This window comes from Ctenopharyngodon idella, chromosome 4 (genome assembly GCF_019924925.1).
Source record: "Ctenopharyngodon idella isolate HZGC_01 chromosome 4, HZGC01, whole genome shotgun sequence".
In the NCBI taxonomy this organism is placed as follows: domain Eukaryota; kingdom Metazoa; phylum Chordata; class Actinopteri; order Cypriniformes; family Xenocyprididae; genus Ctenopharyngodon; species Ctenopharyngodon idella.
Window position 1 is genome coordinate 21,272,978 of NC_067223.1, and position 21,881 is coordinate 21,294,858.

The window sequence follows — 21,881 nt, forward strand, 5'->3', positions numbered from 1 at the left end:
TCGTCCCAAACCCGTAAGATCTTTGTTTGTCTTCGGAACACAAATTAAGATATTTTTGATGAAATCCAAGGGTATCTGATCCTCACATAGGCAACAATGACATTTTGAGGTACAGAAAGGTATTAAAGACATCGATAAAATACTCGGTGTGACTACAGTGCTTCGAACTTAATATTATGAAGCGATGAGAATACTTTTTCTGCGCAAAAACAGAACAAGAATAACAACTTTATTCAACAAATTCATCTGTCCCGTCATACTGCTATGTTATTTTCATTTTAGAGCTTCAGTGTTTACGTCCGAACGGCCGCCTGCATTCAGACATAAACACTGAAGCTCTGCAACAAAAATAGCATAGCAGTATGACAGGGAACAGATAATATAATCAGGGAAACCTTATAAACATGTCTAGAAATTTTCCTGGAATTAGACTGAATGGAATAAAAATAGCAAGGGGCTTCAGGCGGACCTCAATGCTGCCCACTACCTCATTAAACACAGCACACCCAGCCAGCCTGGCAAATCCATTGCCTAATGAAGGTAGGTCATCAGCAGAAGAAAGAGAGATGACCTTTCTCATGATGACAAGGATTCTCCTTCTGACATTGTGTATGGATCTGTAAACAGTGGAGTATGGAATATGATGTGGAACTTGTCACCCAAAACAAGAACTTATGTGTCTCCACCACAGGACCCCAGCCATGGTCACACTTCTCCCACGGCTGTCATCAGGGGAGGGGACAGACCTACAGTCTTTACATTGGCATGCACTGTGTACAAAAGTCCTATATGTAATTTCCATTATTCAGGGCCAACTCAAAACAGTTTCATTATTGAATGCATTTATGATTAACAAATTAAATTATTGGAAGTGTATGGATAACAGGGCTTTGCCCTGCCTTACTATATACACAAGCAACACCTGCATATAATTACTGTATATTTCCATATTTACCATAGTAAAAAGCTTTAAAGTAATAATAATAATAATAATAATATAAATGTTTTATATTATATAAAACACTAGGGCCTGGTTTCACAGACAGGGCTTAGCCTAAAACAGAATTAGGCCTTAGTTCAATTAGGGAAATTAAGTAGGTTTTATAAACGTTCACTAGAAAAACAAACAAACAAAAAAAAACATTACTGGTGTGCATCTTGAGACAAGACAATAGCACTAACATATTTTAGGATATGTCAGTGCAAGTTACTTTCAGTTAAAACAGCTCAAACGTTCATTTCAGTCTAGGACTAGCTTAAGCCTTGTCTGTGAAACCAAGGGAAGGTTTTCTTAAGGTTCTTGTTTTTGAATTTTGACCCATGTAAACTACTGCTTCAAAGATGTTGGAAACATTCTTTTCTTTTGAAACTTTTTTTAATGATAATAATTTCATTAAAACAGCAAAAACTAATACTAGCACAACTAATGTAAGTAAAAAGTTTAAGCAAAATGACATATATTAGTCAAAAATACAAATGAAATAAACTCTTTTTCATGTATGTCTATTTAGTATAGGCTACTACAGAAATAGCATACTACGGACATTTAATACAGTGAATGTAAAAAATTGCATTAAATACAAATGATAATTATTAAAGCTACTCAGTCGAGCAGTGAAACATTCTCTTTTTCTTTTGTTGTTTGATTATCATTCAGGACACAGCAGCAGGTTTATTAGGCTGCTGTCACTTTAAGATCTAATGCACAGATCCAATATACTGACATCTTTTTTTTTCTCACAACTCTTTATGTTCACTTATGACATAACTGACTGCGTTTACGTGAATACTCATTGAGCGCACAGAAACTCATCTTAGACAGCTTGCAAGTATCGAATTGATTCTATAATATATGAGGGTCATGAAAATTTGGTCTTCAAAAATGATTTTTTTGGATCTCCAATCAGCATGGGTATGTAATGGAACCCTCAAAATGAGAAACATACAGCACTGAAGTTATCTTTATATGGCAATCCTGACTCCATTCGAAGAACATTTTCACTCAGCTGAGAGGCAGAATACCTGTCACTACAGTAACTTTGTCTTTTGCAGCTTGTCTTTAAGAAACCTTATCTCTGCTGTGTTCTGAGTGTTCTAGCTTAATCTCAAGCGGAATCCTTTTTCTTTGTTCGGACTGTAGCTCTTCAACTGTGCTCCTACTTGGTTGTTCCTCAAAATTGTTGGTAGGGGGTTGAGGACCCTCTACAACAACCTGAGATGGTGGATATTCATCCTTATTAGCCATATGCAGTGTAGTGCTTTCCTCCTCTTCATCCATGAATAGTGGAAGAGTTTGATTCACATCAGAATGACCTTCTAAAATCTGTCCAGTATCATTGTATCATTTGTGGCCACAAACAAAACATGGGCTTGTTTTCCCTGAAAGAAAATGACAGCTACAGATGTGAAAATAGGAACTGTACTTCCTGTCTGCTCGCCTGTTGAAGAGTTCAAAATATGCAATATTAATTTCATCAAAGTTGTACCTTTTCATACAAAAACGGGAAATAAATAAAAACTAAAGCCAAACTGAAACTCAAATAAAAACAAATTAATATAATAATAATAAGTAGTGAAAAAATAAATAATGATTACAGCACATAATGAAGTGACCAAAAATTTAAATTTCAATGGAAATTGTCAAAATATCAATACTGTACAAAACTATAATAGTATATTATATATGTTATATATAACTATAATACAACTAAAATCAAAATAATCAAAATAAGGTGCATTTAAAAGTCAATAAATCCGTGGTTAATATAAATATTTTAATTCAAATGCCCCGCCCACAAATGTTGACAGACACTGCCGTTTTAACATAGAACTGCCCTGAGTGAGTTCACAGAGTTGTACACAGTCCGCCATTGACTGTTTTGTTTTCGAAGAAAATGCTCCCTCAACTCTACCGAAATTTTTGTGAATGAGGGTCAGTATAAAGCAGGTTTTGCACAAAAGTTGCTCCTGAAGGATGGAACAGTGCCAACTGTTCATGATCCAGCTACACCTCCAGAAGAAGCAAGTATCACGCACTTGTTTTCCAAATTGCCTTTATGAAAGAGCTTCTTGGCACTCTGGAAGGCTAATGTTGCTAAAGCTACCATCGTCTGCCTGTTTTCACTGATGCTGCCTTCACGTGCTACCAGAATGATCGTTAATAGGAATGTGGTAGTTAAATTGCATTTGAAAGCAATGTGAAGTCGATAGCATGCGATGGCACCATGAGACCAGCTATGTTGTTATTTTTATCGCACCGTATGTGTAGGTTGATTGTAGATGCAATACAATTTTCAAACTTGAATAAAATATAAAAAACATTACATTAAATTTTCAAACAGTATTCAGCGACACTTACTGTACAATTGCATATAGCCGTAAGGTTCCACAGTCAGCTCGATAAATGTTGTTTGCGTTCTGAAGAGAATACACGTTTAAACAAACAGGCTCCAGTCCAGGATGCTCAGTCATACATCTGGAAGTCTGCTCAAGCTGTCACATCTGTCTTTTCACCTTTTATTGCAATAAAATTCGTAACATGAATGCATGTCATAACAGCAAGATGACAGCGAGATCAATTATAATCGTAGGTTAACTAAGCTATACCTGTTCTACTTCCATGCAGCATATGTTCTCTGGCTCTGTGGGCATCTTGCAACAGTTCCCACACGAACACCTACAGCAAGTTATTGATTATCATGATGGAACATGCTAATCGATTACTTAAAGTTATCTCCATATGCACTACATAAAAACATCAACTAACCATTCAGAAACTTCCTTTTGTATTCTGTGTATCATCACTTCTTCTACAGTCCCTCTTTCACTGTCTGATTCCGCTTCATACATATACGGCTGAACACCACTACTTGCAGTTTCCGACATTCATAGACATTCATAGTGTGAGAGTGTCATGTTTTGTTATTGCTGTCATGCTGGAGCACAAGCTCTAGAAGCTCTGCCCTCATCTGAAAAGGGGGGTGGGAGCACCAGCTCATTTGCATTTAAAGGGACAAACACAAAAACAGTGCATTTTGGCTTATACCCTAAATGTGGCAATTTCAATAAGCTATGAAAAATTATCTGTATGGTATTTTGAACTAAAACTTCACATACACACTCTGGGGACATCAGAGACTTATTTTTCATCTTGTAAAAGGGGCATAATCCCCTTTAAGAAAATTATGAGTGGGGTGTAACTGGTTACATTATTTTATATAACATTATTTGTTAACCACAGACCTTATTTAAGTCATTTAACCAAAATCCCATTCAAAAAACCCATTGACTCTGGGATGATGGAACTGGAAGTGCTAAAATGAAAACCTGTTTCTGGATTTTTGCCTACAAAGTGATATCATACCTGCACCACTCTTTTAGGAATTACCTGACACTTCCTTACAAACCCACATCAACAGGTAAATTCCTTGAGGCAATGTCAGGATAAATACAAGTGAGGACGTTTGCAAAAGATAAATCTTCTGTATGAAATGCATCATCTGCTACAGCTGCTCCTTTCAGCAGTTTCTGACATGGAAGCAGAGGCAGAAGAACCTGATGTTTCCTCTGGCATCACTGAAGAGAGATGAACCTCAGATGAAGCTGATATTCATCGTCTGAGGAGATCAGAGCCATCAGAATGCCCTTGTGTCATTTTTAACAAACCAGATGGTCAAAATGATTAGTCATGTTGTCAATTTAACAGTGTGCTGTCATCACAACTGTAGCCATAGTTTAATACTGTCAATGATTGAAAATGCACAAGGCTGCACTTTGTACTGTTGAATTTGATACAGTATATGCCATAAAGTAAAATTTACACATTACAGTATGTGGGATACTGATTGCAAGAGATTGGACAGTATTCATATATATATACAATAGTTCTTTCTGGTTCTCAAATCTGATTGGCTGAGAGGTCTTTCCAGCCATGCGATATTGTACCAGTATTGCACGGGAACTGTTTCACCATTTGAATCGCTCCGCTGTCTGCATTCTCACAGCGAGTGTCATGGGTTTGCTCGTCCACCACTATTTTTTTTTATAGATACTACTGATATTTTGTAACAGAATGTAGTTTTAAGAGTTTTTTAGGTGATAATATAGTTGCTTAGACCTCAGATATGCGGCTTATATGTAAACCTAGCGCCTATTTGAAAATTTGTTTAGACGCTTTCAGAGATGCGAGCTCCAGGCCGTCAGTGACCGCTCAGCACTCATGTCCCCACAGAGAACAGCTTCATCTCAGCCAGTCCTTCGGGAATTTGCCGCTGGCTCTCATGTAGATAGTGGTTAAACATGAGGTATAATTTGTTTTGGGTATATCAAATGGGCAATCTTTCATCTTATTAATTTATTACTTGTCCCAGAGCTAATAGATTTGGCTTAAGGGCTATATTAATTTCATAACTTTATATTTACGTTGAAATTCAATCCTGTACTAACTAGAGCACTGCTTTCGTATGTTTGACTGAACAGTTTGCTTGTTGTTATTTCCTTTTTTATTTTTTATACTGTAATAATGGCTGTTGTTGTTAATTTAAAGATTATTGTTCGATAAATAATATTTTATATAAATAACATGCAGGATTTTTTGGTATTGAGAAAAAGTCCGTTAGTGATTTTGACTTCAGTGAAAGTTACATTAATATGCCATGAGATGGCGGCAAAAACTGTCTTTATGAGTGAGTCAGTCAGTCAGTCGCAAAGACTTTTATATTGAAATGGACTGAAACAAGGAAGTTGTTTTTACTTTAAACAACATCTTACGAGACGCATCTGACAAATGCATTAACTAGCGCTGTCATGGGAGTGATGACAACCTGATGTTAAAAGGACAAAGACAAAGATCGCTTTCCTCAGCGGACATTCAAACTGATTTTGTGATTATGAATATACAATTGGCCTGAAGAATATCAGCTAGATGCAGGTAATACACTCGCTTAGGCGATCTCTCTCTCTCTCTCTCTCTCTCTCTCTCTCATAATACAATAAGCTTCAATGAAGCAACTCAACGTTCCTTTGTTACTAGTTCTAAAGTGATGTTTTAGAGTTAGTAACAGAGGATTGAGCTCAACTGTTAAACTGTCAACTTGAGATTTGAATCTGTGGCGGAAGGAAGTACAAAAGAGTTTTTAAAGACACTCTGTTGTTGTTTCTTATTCATTTACACAGTTGTGCCATCAAACTGTTGTATAAATGCAATATCACACTTGTAGCCATGCGATATGATTGTATATCAGCACGCTGTGATTACCTACAGGCGAATCACAGCAGTGCTCATATCGCACTGCTACGAGTGTGAAATTGCTCATATAGATAGACAGATAGATAGATAGACAGATGGGGCTATGTCATGAACACCATTACAAATGGCTGTCCCCTTAAATAGCACCCTATTTAAGGGTATAGGGGCCGATAGACACAGCCCTTGTGTTTCCTGTAGTGATGACTAAACAAAGGTTTGTGAAGCATCACGGTTCTTCCAACTCTATTGCAAAAGGGTTCATTGAACCCTTTTGATACAGTGTGCCCATCTAGTGCTCAGAACAATGTATAACACTTACCAAATTGATGCTAGTTTCACTGTTGGTTCTGCAACTGATTCCTTTTATTTTGCTGATTTATTTTATTGTATGTTTATTTTATTATTTTATTCTAAAGAAATAGACATTGTCAAAGTGATTTCACTTATTTTAGTGCAGTACAGTTAATTTTTTCTTGTTCAAATTCAAAATTGTTTTTAAATATTATTGGATGTCAGTTACTTCAGCTTAAAGATTATTAACAGAGGTATGTTTGTTACTACCACAAGTTAAGATTATGTATTATGACAAAAGCATGTTAGTGCTAGCCCTCCCAGAACCCAAATATTGCACACAAAAAAAAAAAAAAAACTTTTTATGGAAGTCAATGAGAACACTCAGGGCAATTCTTGTGCAGAGTGAAATTGCCCAAATATGTCACATATGTAACAATGGTAAAAAAAACAAAAAAAAAACAGTATTGAACTAAAAGAGAATGTGACATGATTTTTCTTAGTTTAACAAATACTTTAATATTCATTTGACAGTACTTTAAAATTGTCATATTTACAGATAATATTATGCTGTTAAAGGGTTAGTTCACCCAAAAAATTAAATTTCTGCTTCCGTGTTCTATGTCAGAAATCCGACTCATTATTTGGCCAGCTCCTGCATCAGCATCATGCGTTGTGCTGCTCACATGTACAGCGTTGGCCAATACTGAATCAGCATTTTGTCATAGAACCTGGAAGCGCTGCAACAAAAATAGCATAGGAGAATAACAGGGGAGAGACAAATTTGTTAAATAAAGTCATGTTTTGTTTTGACACACAAAGTATTCTTGTCGCTTCATAACATTAAGGTTGAACCACTGTAGTCACATGAACTATTTTAACAATGTTTTTAATAACTTTCTGGACCTCAAAAGGTGGTTCAGAAACCCTTGGATTTCATCAAAAATATCTTAAATTGTGTTCCTTACGGGTGTGGGGCGACATGAGGGTGAGTACTTAATGACAGAAATTTTATTTTTGGGTGAACTAACCCTTTAAGAGCACTGCTTCAGGATATTACATTGAATAGTTACAAATTAGATACAACTGTTACAAAATCTAGATACATGTACAATTGAAGCCAGTGTGCATGTGGAATTATATATTTGGTCCCCATGAGAAAAACAGCTAGTAAATCTTTCTAATTTTTTTTTTTTGTTTTGTTTTTTTCCCTTTTAAATACATTAAAAATAAAAGTTGTCTGAAGATTGTGTTTAAGGCAGTGGTTCCCAAACTGGGGTACGCGAACAAAATGCTTAGTTTTTCCGTTCATATCATTGTACGCTTCCTTAAAATAACATTAAAACCGAGCATGTATTTCTAGCAGGAAAAATGCCGTAAATACATACCATCTAATCAAATCTACCTCATCTTTTGCGGTCAAAACTGACTGCACCCACACAAGCAGCTTGTATATGATAGGTTGCGTGCAGAGTCTGCTGCCTTAGCAGATCGTGCTAAATTACTGCCGTTTTCGACAATGTAAAAGTGGGGATGTAACTCAAACTCTCTTCGATACAAAACATATCCTGTGTGAGTTCTTGTTTTTAATGTTGATAATATATTATACAAGCAATAGCCTAATGCATTTTTTCCGAAATATCTACACGATTGCAAATGTGACAATTGATTTTTTACAACAGTTCAACAAACAGAAGGGTAATAAGTGATGTACATTTTAAACACAGTCCTGTCAGTATTATTTGCTGTATTTTGCAATGAAATATTACTTCAAATGAATGCCACAGCAGAACTGTGGTGCGTCTCCAACAAAGTCCCTTTAAGATCAAAGCAACACACAGTGGTGTTTTGTGAACAAATCTGCGGCTTTGAACAAATCGTGAGAGTCACTGATTCAATGACCCATTCATAAACACAGCCACTTGCTTCATTACTGAATGTATGAATGAATGACTCGATGACTCACTTATTAAGACAGTGACTTACCGCCACCTACTGGCAGTTTGCGTTTAATATTTAAAAGTATCACTTCGTTTTTATCACTATTGCGTATTTCTCTATTTAAAATTGTTTAAATTATTATTTAAAACAATTTATTCTATAAAGGTATTTATAAAGGTAAAAATGCACTGGGAAATCAATTTACAGGGGCAAATATTGTCCCTTATGGAAAAGGTGGAAGAAAGATGTTAAATGCCTCAGGGGGTACTACACTAAAAAGTTTGGGAACCAATGGTTTAAGGTATATAATATATACAGTTTGAACAATAGAAAAATCATTGTCTATGGAAAGTCCCCATAAAACACAGTAACCCATCATATGTGTGTTACCAGTAAGTTGTTATTGCAGAATAAACCATTTAAGAGATACGGTATACAATATTGATCTGAGATTGAACTGATTTAAAATCATACCTGTTTGTTATCTTATAATCCATTACAGTGAACAACACAATAGTCGCAAAATGGCAGCAGCCAAACTTCCATGAGGAAAAAACGTTCCTAGAAAGTGTATAGCACTGCAGACTTTTACCCGGATGAGCCTGAGTAATCTGTTTTTAGCGGTTGTTATCAGGGAATTACATACTGCTGGATGGCGCCATTGACCAATCAGAATCAAGTATTCCACAGGGCCATGTAATAAAGATTTATAAAGTAAGAGTATTTGATTCATTTATGTGTGACATCTTTGTTTTGGCTCACAAGCTTTTCAAACTTGCACAAAGACACTGAGCAGTTGAAACTGAAATGAACCCAAAATCCAGCATAGAGAGACTCCGTAAATGTGGAGGTGAATGTGTGTAAGTGTGTGAGTGTGTGTGTGTCAGAGACACTGTAGAAGGACAGCGTACCGGCTGACACATCCACATACACTCCAACTCTTTTAAAGGAGCCTAAAGGGACATGTATGTCAGTTGACTTCTTATTGTGCCAGACAGTGACAATGTTATCAGAGCAGTTCAGACTCCAGGAGTTTTCATTGAGTCCAAACTGACAGTCATCACTCCATCCTTTCCTGTTGATTCCTTTATATGTCACTGATACATCAAAATCTCCTCTCCATTCAGCCTCCCAATAATGGCGTCCAGACAGAGTCTCTCTACACAGAACCTGAGGACACTCATCAAATCTCTCTGGATGATCAGGATATGACTGTTTTTCTTCCAAATATGTCACCTTTCTGTTCTCATTAGAAAGAGTAAGTTCAGTGCTTACTGTGTTTGGATCCAGTGTGAGATTACAGGCATCTGAACACAAGAAGAGAGAAAGTTTATAACATAACAACAACAGTCACTAAAGGTATGTTTGTGTGTTGTATTTGTAGACATACATTTGTGTAGTCCTGCTGTAATCCTGAATTCTCCTCCATGATCCACACTATAAAACACACAGTGTCACATTCTGCACACTGATGCAATCGGTAAACACACAGACACACACAAACACAAACATACATACTTGAGTTTGCCTAATGTACAGTTTGGATTGTTCATTGTATCAGAAAGCAGCTTGATTCCCAAATTCCCTGGGTGATTGTAGCTTAGATCCAGCTCTCTCAGGTGTGAGGGGTTTGAACTCAAAGCTGAAGACACATAACCACATCCTTCCTCTGTCACCATACATCCAGATAATCTACAAACACACAGCAATAGTCCACATGCTATTAGTTTGACATCAATCTGGCATCACTATCACAGTGACCTGTTTGGTTAATTTAGTTGCAGAGGGAAAATTCCCAAAAAACTTTTAATGTACTAAATAATAGTGAATACACTAAGTAAATGTGAATTCACAATAACTGTATATGAAACAATATATAAACTATTTAAAGACCATTTAAAAACAAAATTTAAAACAATCATATCAGAACATGTTTATGCAAAATATCAGCTGAATACTTTTTGAACAAAATAATGTATTTCTCATTTTGTCACTTACATTCTGAAAATTATTTTTGCAGTGGTTGATATAATCAAAATAATGAAATATTTAAAAGCATTATTATTAAGAATATTATAAAATTAAAATCTTTATCAATCCAAAAATTATTATTATTTTAATTTCAGGGCATGTAAACACTTAAATGTTCAAAGAAAAAATGTAAGATGTCAAATACTTATTACATTCTATTTTAAGATGAATCAGTTAATGTATTCCTTATTTGCAAGCCACATTGAATATAAATTTGTTCATAATTTGTTTCATTTGTTTGTTAATTTTTTTCAAAAGTGTTTTGTATTTTATCAGCTATTTGGCACCTTTTGGTGTTCATTTAGCTAGATGTGAAAGTTAATGTGTTATTTCTTTCTAACCAAAACTATTGTTTTGAAATATTTCAGAAGGTCAACTACTGTTTTTGAAAATAAGGTATTATTTAATGGCCTTAAAGTCCCCCTGTAGTCAATAATTTTATCCCTTAAAACTCATTTTTGATCACTAAAATGACACATTTAAAAAAAAAAATTCTTCATGCCTTAAAACAGCTTGCATGTAACTGTACACCCTTGCCTCAATTATTATACGTGGATTTATGAATATGCTAATTAGCCCCGCCTCCACTCACTCGCATGAGCTCAAGAGATCCACTTGGTGAACTTACTGAGGTAAACGCTGCACAATGGTATCGCTTTTTACAATGCCAGACACATAATGAAAATTAATATGATTAGCCTTTTGCTTGACTACATTATCAAACAGCTAATAATGTGTTGCTGATGTTACACAAACCATGTTCCCGTTCACGAGTCAGACAGCTGTCTTCTAACAATCAGTATCCTTAGAAATGCTTTGAACTTCTTAATGTCAGTAGAGAAAGGCATGTAGTTCATCATAACATCATTATATGCATCATACACCTGCTCTACTGCCAAATCTACCTGATTTTTTTTTATATCAACAGAAAAATATACCGGGATATAGTCTCTAGAGCAGGCGTGCCCAATCCTGCTCCTGGTGATCGACTGTCCTGCAAAGTTACGCTCCGACTCTAATCAAACACACTTGCCTTTAATTTTCAAGTTAGCCTGAAGACCTTAATTAGTTGTTTCAGATGTGTTTGATTAGGGTTGGAACGTAACTTTGCAGGACAGTTGATCGCCAGGAGCAGGATTGGGAACCCCTGCTCTAGAGACTCTCCTGCTTTAGAGCAGTCATGGTTAATGATATGCTAAAGCCCGCCGATACGTTGACATGATTGGTTACAAGGTAGTTTGTGACGTCAGAAACACCAGCGATTTCAAACTGCAGGTTTGAGACTGTCCTTTTTCACTGCAGTTTTAAATAGAAAATAATCAGCAATGGTATTGACTTATGAATTTGCACATGGTTTGTCTTAAATCATATTAAAAACACCACATAGACATATAAACAACATTAAAAACTTGATTTTCACCACAGGGGGACTTTAATACAAAGATTGCAATTCTTCTATGATGAGTCTCTGAAGGCTAATCTCTAATTATCTTCTGATTGGCATCACTTTTCAAATTCGCTGTATTCTGCTTTTATGTCTCCATCACACACAATACCATTCAGTTGTTTAAATTCTCATTTTGTGTGTAAAGACATTATGGAGAAATTATTGCTCTTCATTCATTGTGTACTGTGTCAGAGTATCCCAGAGTAAAAATCCAACAATTCATTAAAAACCAAGACCAGAAAGTTTCAGTGAAATACTAGAGCAAATACAGCAACTGGGTTCTAATGTCATATTACAAGCTCCCAAGAAATCAAGAGCATCAAGTTACATATTTAATTTGATCAGAGTTAATATTAATTTGCATTCTTAACTACCTGAGTATGTTCAGGTGACAGTGTGAACTCTTTAGTCCAAAAGACAGCAGCTTCACTCCTGAATCCATCAGGGAATTGTTACTCAGATCCAGCTCTCTCAGAGGAGAGTGTAATAATTGTAGAACTGAAGACAAACTTTCACAACACTGACCAGTGAGATTACAGTTGGCCAATCTAAACAAAAATAAAGCAGGAACAAATCAACACCAGTGTCAAAAAGATGAGATATAAGATATGTTTACAATAATGTACTAAACACAATAAAAAAAATTATTTTGCGTTTTTCGCATACGGATGTCAACATTGTCAAAACGATCCTGTTCACATGGATCGTTCACACAATTAAATATTCTGTATATTTTACACCAGGGCTGGGCAACTCTGGCCCTCAAGATCCACTTTCTTGCAGAGTTTAGCTCCAACCCCAATAAAACTCACCTGCTTGTAGCTTTTTAGTAATCCTTTAGACGTTGATTAGCTGATCAGATGTGTTTATTGTTGGAGCTAAGCACTGCAGGAAAGTGGATCTCACTTGTATTTTGGCATGAGGTAATAAAATGTAACTTGTTAAAATAGGCACATAATATAATATTGAGATATTGATTGATATACACCTGAATTGAATCATATCGTAATCGCATCACAGAATTGTTTGAGGTATCGGCAAATATCGTATCGTTGGCTATGAGAATCGATATTGTATCGTATCAGGATTGTAACGGATGTCTAAATATGGTCATAAGATACCGTTGGTTAAGCGGAACTAAGGCAGAACTGTTTTACCAAGAGCCATAAACAGACGCACAGTCGCACACAATAGACAATGCTAAAGTAATATGAAACACAAATTTAAGAGTCGTTGATGTTTCTTTGAACCCTCCCTTCTGTGAGCAGTTAATGAGGTATGTTTGATGAACTGTCCGATTTACACCCCTAGCTATTGTGACGAGCGTCCTGAGTCCACGTCAGCGTTGCCCTGGAAACTCACGAGGAGCACCTGCTCACAGGTCGTCACAGGCTGATCGGCCACACCTGCGGCTGATTAACCTGCCTGCATATAAGCAGCATGCTCACAGACAAAGGTGGAGAAGCCTCTCCATGAGACAGCAGACTAACGTTCTCTCTCTATCCCGTTCCAGAAAGCAGTGTGTGACCGATCAGCACCGCCACGAGCACCGCACGGATTCACCCTCACCTGGACATGACCGAGGGCACTCCTGCAAGCAAGAGCACCCCCACCACTCAGGTATACACTTGTCTTTCAATAAAATCCACCCTCCGGGGCCTTAAACTGAGCTCTCCCTGTTGTGTGATCCCTCCACCCTGCCACACTATGATCATCGAAAGCCCCCACTCTGAGAGCCAGGTTGATGTCCCAGTCAAGTACCACCAATATCAGGATGTCTTCAGTTCCCAGAAGGCATCCCAACTTCCTTCACATAGACCATGGGACTGTGCCATCGATATTTTGCCAGGTGAATATCGGGTCATGCCCTATGGGCAGGTGAACGCCTTTTTAATCTTCCAGAGCTTCAGGAACAAAGTGTTCTGGGAGTACCTCCTTCATCATTGTTTATATTAACAATATCTTGATTTCCTCCTGGAACCTGACTGATCACCATGTCACCCTCACCATGGAAAGGCTGCAGGAACACCACCTCTACCTGAAGCACAAGAAATGCGAGTTCCACCAACCCTCCTCATACTTTCTCAGCTGACGTACAAGCTGTTCTGTCTTGGCTTCAAACTTCTAAAACTTCAAACTTCATAGTTTTCTCTGATTTGCAAATGTATACCACCACTTTATTCACAACTAGAGCATCATTGCAGTGCATCTTACCTCCCTGTTAAAAGTCTCTGTCCTGGAGCAACTAAGCTAGTACCGCCTTTCAACTGAAGAATGTCTTTACTACAGCTACAGTCCTTCTGCTTCCCGATCCAGAGTTAACTTTTATCGTGAAAGTCGCATGGAAGCAACGGGAATTCAGCCAGTTTTGACCCATGTGCCTTCTAACCCAAGAAGAGCAAAATGATGATATGGGCATCCGGGAGCTTTTGGCAAGCAAGCTGCCACTAGAAGAATGGTGCAACTGGCTCGAGGGTTCCCATACTACTTTCATTGTCATTATGATCACCGGAATTTGAAGTACCTGAGAGAAGCTTGGCGTTAAACCCTCACCAGGCCTGGTGGGCCTTGTATTTCACCCAATTCAATTTCTACATACCGTCCAGGGTCCAAGGGTCCAAGATGCCCTCTCCCATATTCATGCACCAGGTCCATCTCTCAATGAACCCGAAACAATCTTGCCACCTGGATTGATCATCAGCCCGATCTAGTGGACCCTGGACACTCGCAGTGAGGAAGCCAATTCCACTAAACCTGTTCCGCCAGTATGTGCCATCATCTTTCTATTGTCATCTAATGGATGTTCCCCCTGTCCCATGTCGAAGACCCTTGTGGCACCTTCCTTACAAGCTCCTTCCACTCCCTGTTCTATGTCGACCCTGGTCACATCTAGGAGTGGATTTCATCACAGATCTGCTGGCATCAGAGACCTTCACCTGTGTATTGGTTGTACTGGATCACTTCCCAAAGGCCTGTCGTCTGGTGCCATTGAAGGGCCTCACCACGGCTTTGGAGACCACAGAGGCCTTATTCCATCATATCCTCCACAACTTTGGTCTTCAGTTCATCTCCCAAGTCTGGAGGTCTAGAAGAGCCAGGTTAACACCAGAAGAGCAGAAACACCTACTTACCAACCAGGACAAATGATGTACTGTCACAGCTACACCAGGCTAGTCTTCCTCATCACCATCACACAACACTATTCGTTCACCCTTGCCAGAATTCTGATCACACACACCTGTCACTCATCAGCGTGACAATCAATCAATCTACATGTCTGGACTTGTTAGTGTTTCTACATTCATCAGACTCTCGTTACCAACCTAAGGACTTACCTTCTATCATCCATGTGATCTTCCTCATTCCCCAGCATCATTCTACTCTAGCGTCTCTTCGTCTTCATACACAGCTCTGGTCTGATCAGCCCAGTTTTGTTTTGTTTGTCATATCTGTCTTCCTATATCTGACACAACCATTTCAGGTTGTGCAGTCTCTACTAATGAGCTCATGAACTGAATAAGGTGTGATAGATGAGGGAGACATACAAAATGTGCAAGGCTGGTGATATTCCAGGCAGGTTACAGAACCACTGTTGTAAGCTTTGGTCCACTGCCAGCATCCCTCCAGTCCAGAGGATCTCCTACTCTCAATCCTACCTCAAATCTACCTCTTCCTGCCTACCATGCTGCGAGTCCTATACCCAATCTGGTTCCACTGCCTTCTCTTCCAGCTACTTGCTTAGTCAGGGTTTTGTACTCATCTCACAAATTTTTATTTATTACAAAATGACACTAATAAAAAAAGTGTTTTTAAATAGTCATTTGGTCACAGTTATCAGACAATGCGGATCTGACATAAAATCTGATCTCTACAAAACACTTACGCATACACATATTTGATTATATAGTGAATATGTCAAAGTCACACCTCAGTATGTACAGTTGACAGTATGAACTCATCAGCCCAGTAGAGAGGAGCTTCACTCCGGAATCCCGCAGGTCATTGTTACTCAGGTCCAACTCTATCAGAGGGGAGTTTGATGATTGTAGAGCTAAAGACAAACTTTCACAGCACTGACTAGTCAATTGACAACCTGCCAGTCTGAAAAAAATAAAGGATTCAGTAATTAAAATGTCAGAATTAATTGACATCTGACTGCCATTTACCATTTACATACTTTCCTTGTCAAATAAATCTTATACTATCAATAAGCCACCAATTATATTTTGGAATCATTCATAAGATACATTTAATTTATAACTGAATTAATTAAGCAAAACTAAAGTGTAATTAAATAGCACCAAGAGAGCAACAAAAGTGGAAATATCAAAAGGATGAAAAATTAATGGGCAGACGATGCAGCAAAGATTGAGGAAAAAGGGGAAAAATAATCCGTAATTAAAGCAGTAGTGAAAACACAGGATTCAAAATCAAACAATAAGTCTAAACCAGTTTGTTAATATTCATAGCTTCTGAGTCTACAGGCTGCTGAAATCCTTGACAAATAAACAAAATCTGTCCCAGATTCCATTCATAGAGACATTAGGCACTTTACTGGTTTCTTTCTTCACATTCATTTTCTCCCTTTCAGAGTTTACACATGCATGCCAAAAACCTTTTCCTTTCCCTTACATTTTCTCTCCTTCCTTTTTTCATTTTCTTTGAGCTTTTCAATCTCTCACTAGCACAACTTTGTTTCTTAAAGGGACAGTGTTTTCTACACCAAATAGACTTGCTACAACATAATAAGTTAAACATACTATCTTTTTAGGTTGTAAGTAGTCAGCATTCAAATACACATGAACAGTTAAAATACAGCAAAAACTATTATTGACACAATAATCAGCCAGTAATACATTGACTGCTCATAGATTGTGCACGTCTAATAGTAAATGTGAAGGTGAAACCTCAGTATGTTCAGTTGACAGTGTGAACTCGTCAGTCCGTCCGAGAGCAGCTTCACTCCTGAATCTCGGATGTCATTGCTACTCAGGTTCAGCTCTCTCAAATATGTATTTGATGATTGTAGAGCTGAAGACAAACTTTCACAGCACCGATCAGAGAGACCACATCCACCAAGTCTATAACAGAGGATAACAGTGCAATGAGCAGGAGATGGATATTAAAATCATGTTTTTAATATTCTGTACATGACAATGTATTTTAATGATCACAAAGCTTTCAGTCCTGGTTCTAAAAAGGCTGCATCCACATAAAGTTTATCCTTCAATAACTTACAATTCTTTGCACATTTCCACATTTGCACATTTCCACAATTAATTTTAATAGTATTTCCATGCAGTGACCATGGGGGTGGAAACATTTATGACAGCCATGAACCCTTACTGGTCTCATTAGCTGCATTTCCAAGGCAAGGCAATGCAAGTTTATTTATATAGCACACACTTGCCAATGTTTCGCATACATTTGGCCAATCAATGTACACTTACATCGCTGGTTGTTCCTATTGCACAGTGTTAGACCCTACTTTGAAGTCGGAACCAATTTAGATCCCTTAGACACCTTTCCTAGAACTAATCGTTCCCAGTTCATGAGGAGCAAATATGCCAAAAAGCGGGTAATTCCAACATTAGTTATAGGAACTATGAAAAGGTTCCTCTGGTGCGAAAGCCCCTCTTCTTGATACTGGACTAATGCATCCGCATATGTCATAAATGACATATACTGTGGTTAACTTACATAACTCATAAGTCCTATTCTCTGTCCATGAGCTCCCACTGTTGCTCTGCCTGAATGGATAGCGGTACAGTGAGACGTAGGATCACTCAAACCTCCTCATATTGCATAATTTTGTGAAAAAAGTAATAAAAAATGCTCATTCGTTATAAAGTAATGTTACTTAAACATTTGATATTTTATCAACATTTTTTCAAAATGTGTGTAAACCTTTGGACTTAAAATCTTTAATGGATCTGATTTGTGCATTCCTGTGATTACAAATAAATGGAAGCAAGCAACTGGAAAAGTATGTATGTGTGTTTTCTTTGATTCAGCATGATTGATGTTCACTTCTGTTTAATTTGTGAATTCTGAGGTCCCGGAACAACGGGAAGGGACAGATCTGGCAAGTTAGTGGGGTAGGGAAAGGTAACAGAACATAGCCTATATATTAGGGGTGAAACGGTACATGTCGGTACATCCAAAACTGTACGGTACGGACTGTTTGATGGAACACAGTCAGTCACAGGTGATCCACACTCCAATCCAGAAGGGGGTGTGCGCGGTAATGCATTGTAGTCTTTTAACCAGCATTAACCACCAATAATCGCAATAAGCTGTTTTTTTACTTTCGATAAGAAACAAAGTGTTATCTTTCAAATTCTGTTGATTTTTATCATACAACTCAAACAATAAATGCCGTTTTGATGCTTTTTGATGTGGCGTAACATTGCTATATAGACGCCTCAGTTCAAATGGCAGCGTGGAGCGCGAGTGAATGCAATCATCCATTCCTCTTCACTATATTTACAGAATGAACATCTGAAGGTATGTTGAAAGATTCAGTACAACTTACTGAAACATATCTCATGTAATCGCTCAATCAGTGTTTCAACCATGGAAAGACATCTATAAAACAGCTTGTAAACAATGTCACGTAGTATACATTTACCTCAGAAATGCCATTCAGTGTTCACAAATCTTTCACTAAACATATGCACTGTATTAGCCTATATATTAATTATATTTTACTTAACCTGTTAGTGATGTCTTAATTATTTTATATATTTTAAAATAAATCTGTCATGAAAACAAGTTATGACTGCCACTGTGTAAATGACCATATTTCAACTAGAGCTGTCAAGTGATTAATTTTTTTTTAATCTAATTAATGACATAATGTGGCGATTTATTAATCTAATTAATCACACATCAAATTTGACTGAGAAATTATCCCCTAAAGATAATTTGAAGTCATTATTGTGTAAAGCATCAAATAAACATTACAAAAAGTAGATTCAGAAAAAAATATTTTGATTCAATATAGAATTTATTACACAAACTTTTGATGACTGAATGTTCATTTTTTTGGGTGAACTATATCTTTATTTATTTTTCTATTAATATGGAAATATGATATTTTTAAAAATGAAATTATACTCTAAATAAGAAACTAAAACTGCCAGTAGGTGGTGGTAAATGTCTAATTCATTCTATTCATTCAAACAGTTGATTCATTCAGGACTGAAGTATTGTGTCTAAAATAACAACATTAACTTCTTAAATTTTAGATTTCTCTTATCTACATATATGCATTTTAAGACATTTGAAGGCCAAAAAACTAGACAATAATAGCTTTAAAATCTCTCCTTGTCATCTCCATCATCACTTTCTTTTCCACCCTCAGTCTAAATTATCAGTGGCCTGGTTTCACAGACAGGGCTTAGCCTAAGCCAGGATTAGGCCTTAGTTTAATTAGTGCATTTAAGTAGCTTTTATTAACGTACCCTAGAAAAAAACATTATGGATGTGCATCTTGAGACAAAACAATGGCACTGATATATTTTAAGATATTTCAGTACAAGTTACTTTCAGTTAAAACAGCTCAAACATACATTTTAGTCTAGAACTAGCTTAAGCCTTGTCTGTGAAACTGGGGGTTTGTCTTTTCCCCTCCTAAAGCTGAGCTTTGACCGATAGTCTTTTCATTTTCATCTGTGATTGATGTTTATATATTTTATGAATCATTTTCTTAGAGAAGTTAATTTACTGAACGCTACCAGGAAAGCTAGGTTTAAGCTAAGTTCATTTAATTAATTCACAATATGTGCATTTATTATTAATCAAATGCCTAATATATGATGAAAACGGCTTTGTTATTGTTTCCTGAGGCCGGGTTCACACTGCACGCGTCAGCGGAGCGTGAACTGCAGCTGCAGAGACGCGCGAGTATTCACACTGGAAGCGTTTGTACAGCGTCACAGCAGCACCTCCAAGATACATATAAAGTGAGCATTTCTTTACAAAGACAGATATAAATTTGTTTTTATAAGTTGGTCATTTATAAACTTGATAGTCTTGAAAGTTTGTTAACATGCAAGGTGTACAACACTCGCATATAAACGTAAAATAAATAAAAATAAATTAAAAAAAGCCTTGTGTCATCCATTGCTGCACACAAATGAGGTAAGCTTTGTGTTTTACATCATCTGACGCATGAACATGTTTACAACACAGCAAACTCAGCGAAAAAAGGCAGCAAACTCGGGTTTGATTTGGGTATGCAAGAGCCTATACGGCTGTCTGTGTAATAACTAAAATAATGTTTATATATCATATTTTCTGGCTAGTTTAGTAAGTTTTTTTATAATAGGTATACCATACTTTAACCCAAACTGAATAATTAAAAACAAGTTTAAATGAGTAAATCTTCTATAAATATTTTTTAATATTAATTTTCTTTCCTGACATACTTCAATTCTTATTAAAACACACTAGATATGCTTATTCTGTGCATTCTGAACACTTTTTGTGTGAAATCATATTTATTTTTTCCATCAAAGGTGTACTTTCACTTTAATTAAGTGTTAGCAGTGCAGCAAAAATAGACCCAGCGCCGAAACGATTGCGGCACTGCCGCTTCTGCTCTGCTTCTGCTACACGCTGCCGCGCAGCCTCTGCGTGCGGTGTGAATGCTTTCATCTTTTAACATGGGCGCCAAAAAAAATACGCTCTGCTGATGCGTGCGATGTGAACCCGGCCTGACCCCTCACATTGACAGTTATGCTGCTACTAATTATTACATGAATCACGTAAATTATAACTACTATTCAAAATGGAAAAAATCATAAGACTGAAGTTTATTAGTTTGCATCCCTGATTATTTTTGTTGGCCGTTCAATATTTCAAGCAACAGTTATCAAGAAATGGGCAGTTTAGCAACTTACATCATATCTCGCACTTTATGACCATTAACCGAAGCGTTGCCCTGAAATTCGCGCTCAGCAACTGCCGTGAACATAAAGCCCGCCTAGTTTGATTTGACTGGTCCTCTCAAATATTTTAACATTGACGACCGGTGACAGATCACTGACAGCTCAGATGAGAAAGTCAGTTATCTTGGTGCTGTGCAATATCCTTGCAGCACTAGACTGAATACTATATTAGGCAATTATTTAACAACCTTCATCAACTATATGAAATGTCAGATGACCTACATAGGTCTGGGGGCGGGGCAAGTGCGTTAAATATTAACGCATTATTTTTTCCCGTAATTAATTAATCTAATTAACGCATTAAATCGTCAGCCCTAATTTCAACAATGAATTGGAGAAACATAATTTTATAATTAGATATAGAAGTTAATACAAAAACTGCCCTATGTGCAATTTAGATGTTTAAATATATATATATTTTTTTTTTCAAATTATTATTATTTAAATGTTGATGATTATATCTAAAAATGAATAGCAACTGAATTTAATGGTTTGGGCTAAGTTGTTAATTGCAACCTTTAATATTATAGTAATGTGCAAGCAAGGGCTCCCTATATAGTTTACAGCATTAGCAGAGAACATCCTTAACATTTTTAATTACAATTGAATGGATTTAAAGACAAAAGCCCTATTCGGATGGTATTTGTTTATCATGTGGAAGTCTGTATAATAATAATATTGGCATTGCACCTCAGTGATAAAACTTGTGCATTCGGATGGCGATTTATTCATGGTGGAGGAGCGCTCACGTGTTAGGATGATTGTCTGATGTGAATAAAACGGCACATGCTTATATAAAATCATATTTAATAATTGTATCCTATTTATTATTTGATTATTTGAATCTCCTGTTTAAAAATAGGAAGATTAACGCGCTATATAGTTGAAATGGTTTTGTCTTGCATTTTATCTCAAATTATGTCATTTTAAAAATGGGGAATTTAGCAGAAATAAGTTAATGCAGCCTCTT

At 36.8% G+C, this 21,881-nt stretch overlaps 1 protein-coding gene across 22 annotated transcripts in view; it reads right to left on the bottom strand.

Annotated features, from left to right (window-relative positions):
* The window catches only part of LOC127510571 (NACHT, LRR and PYD domains-containing protein 12-like), a 180,734-nt gene that overhangs the window by 28,842 nt on the left and 130,011 nt on the right, over window positions 1-21,881 (bottom strand). For 6 of the 22 annotated variants that reach the window (XM_051890188.1, XM_051890185.1, XM_051890179.1 and 3 more), the window contains 6 exons: window positions 16,865-17,038; window positions 15,885-16,058; window positions 12,332-12,505; window positions 9,998-10,171; window positions 9,870-9,916; window positions 6,653-9,786 (listed from right to left, as the gene is read on the bottom strand). The exons of the other annotated variants lie outside the window; for them this stretch is intronic. In XM_051890188.1, the coding sequence (XP_051746148.1) occupies window positions 9,209-9,786; window positions 9,870-9,916; window positions 9,998-10,171; window positions 12,332-12,505; window positions 15,885-16,058; window positions 16,865-17,038 (1,321 nt within the window). In that variant the 3' untranslated portion in view covers window positions 6,653-9,208. Of the gene's footprint in view, window positions 1-6,652; window positions 9,787-9,869; window positions 9,917-9,997; window positions 10,172-12,331; window positions 12,506-15,884; window positions 16,059-16,864; window positions 17,039-21,881 lie in introns of those variants that run through there. 22 annotated transcript variants of the gene reach the window in all.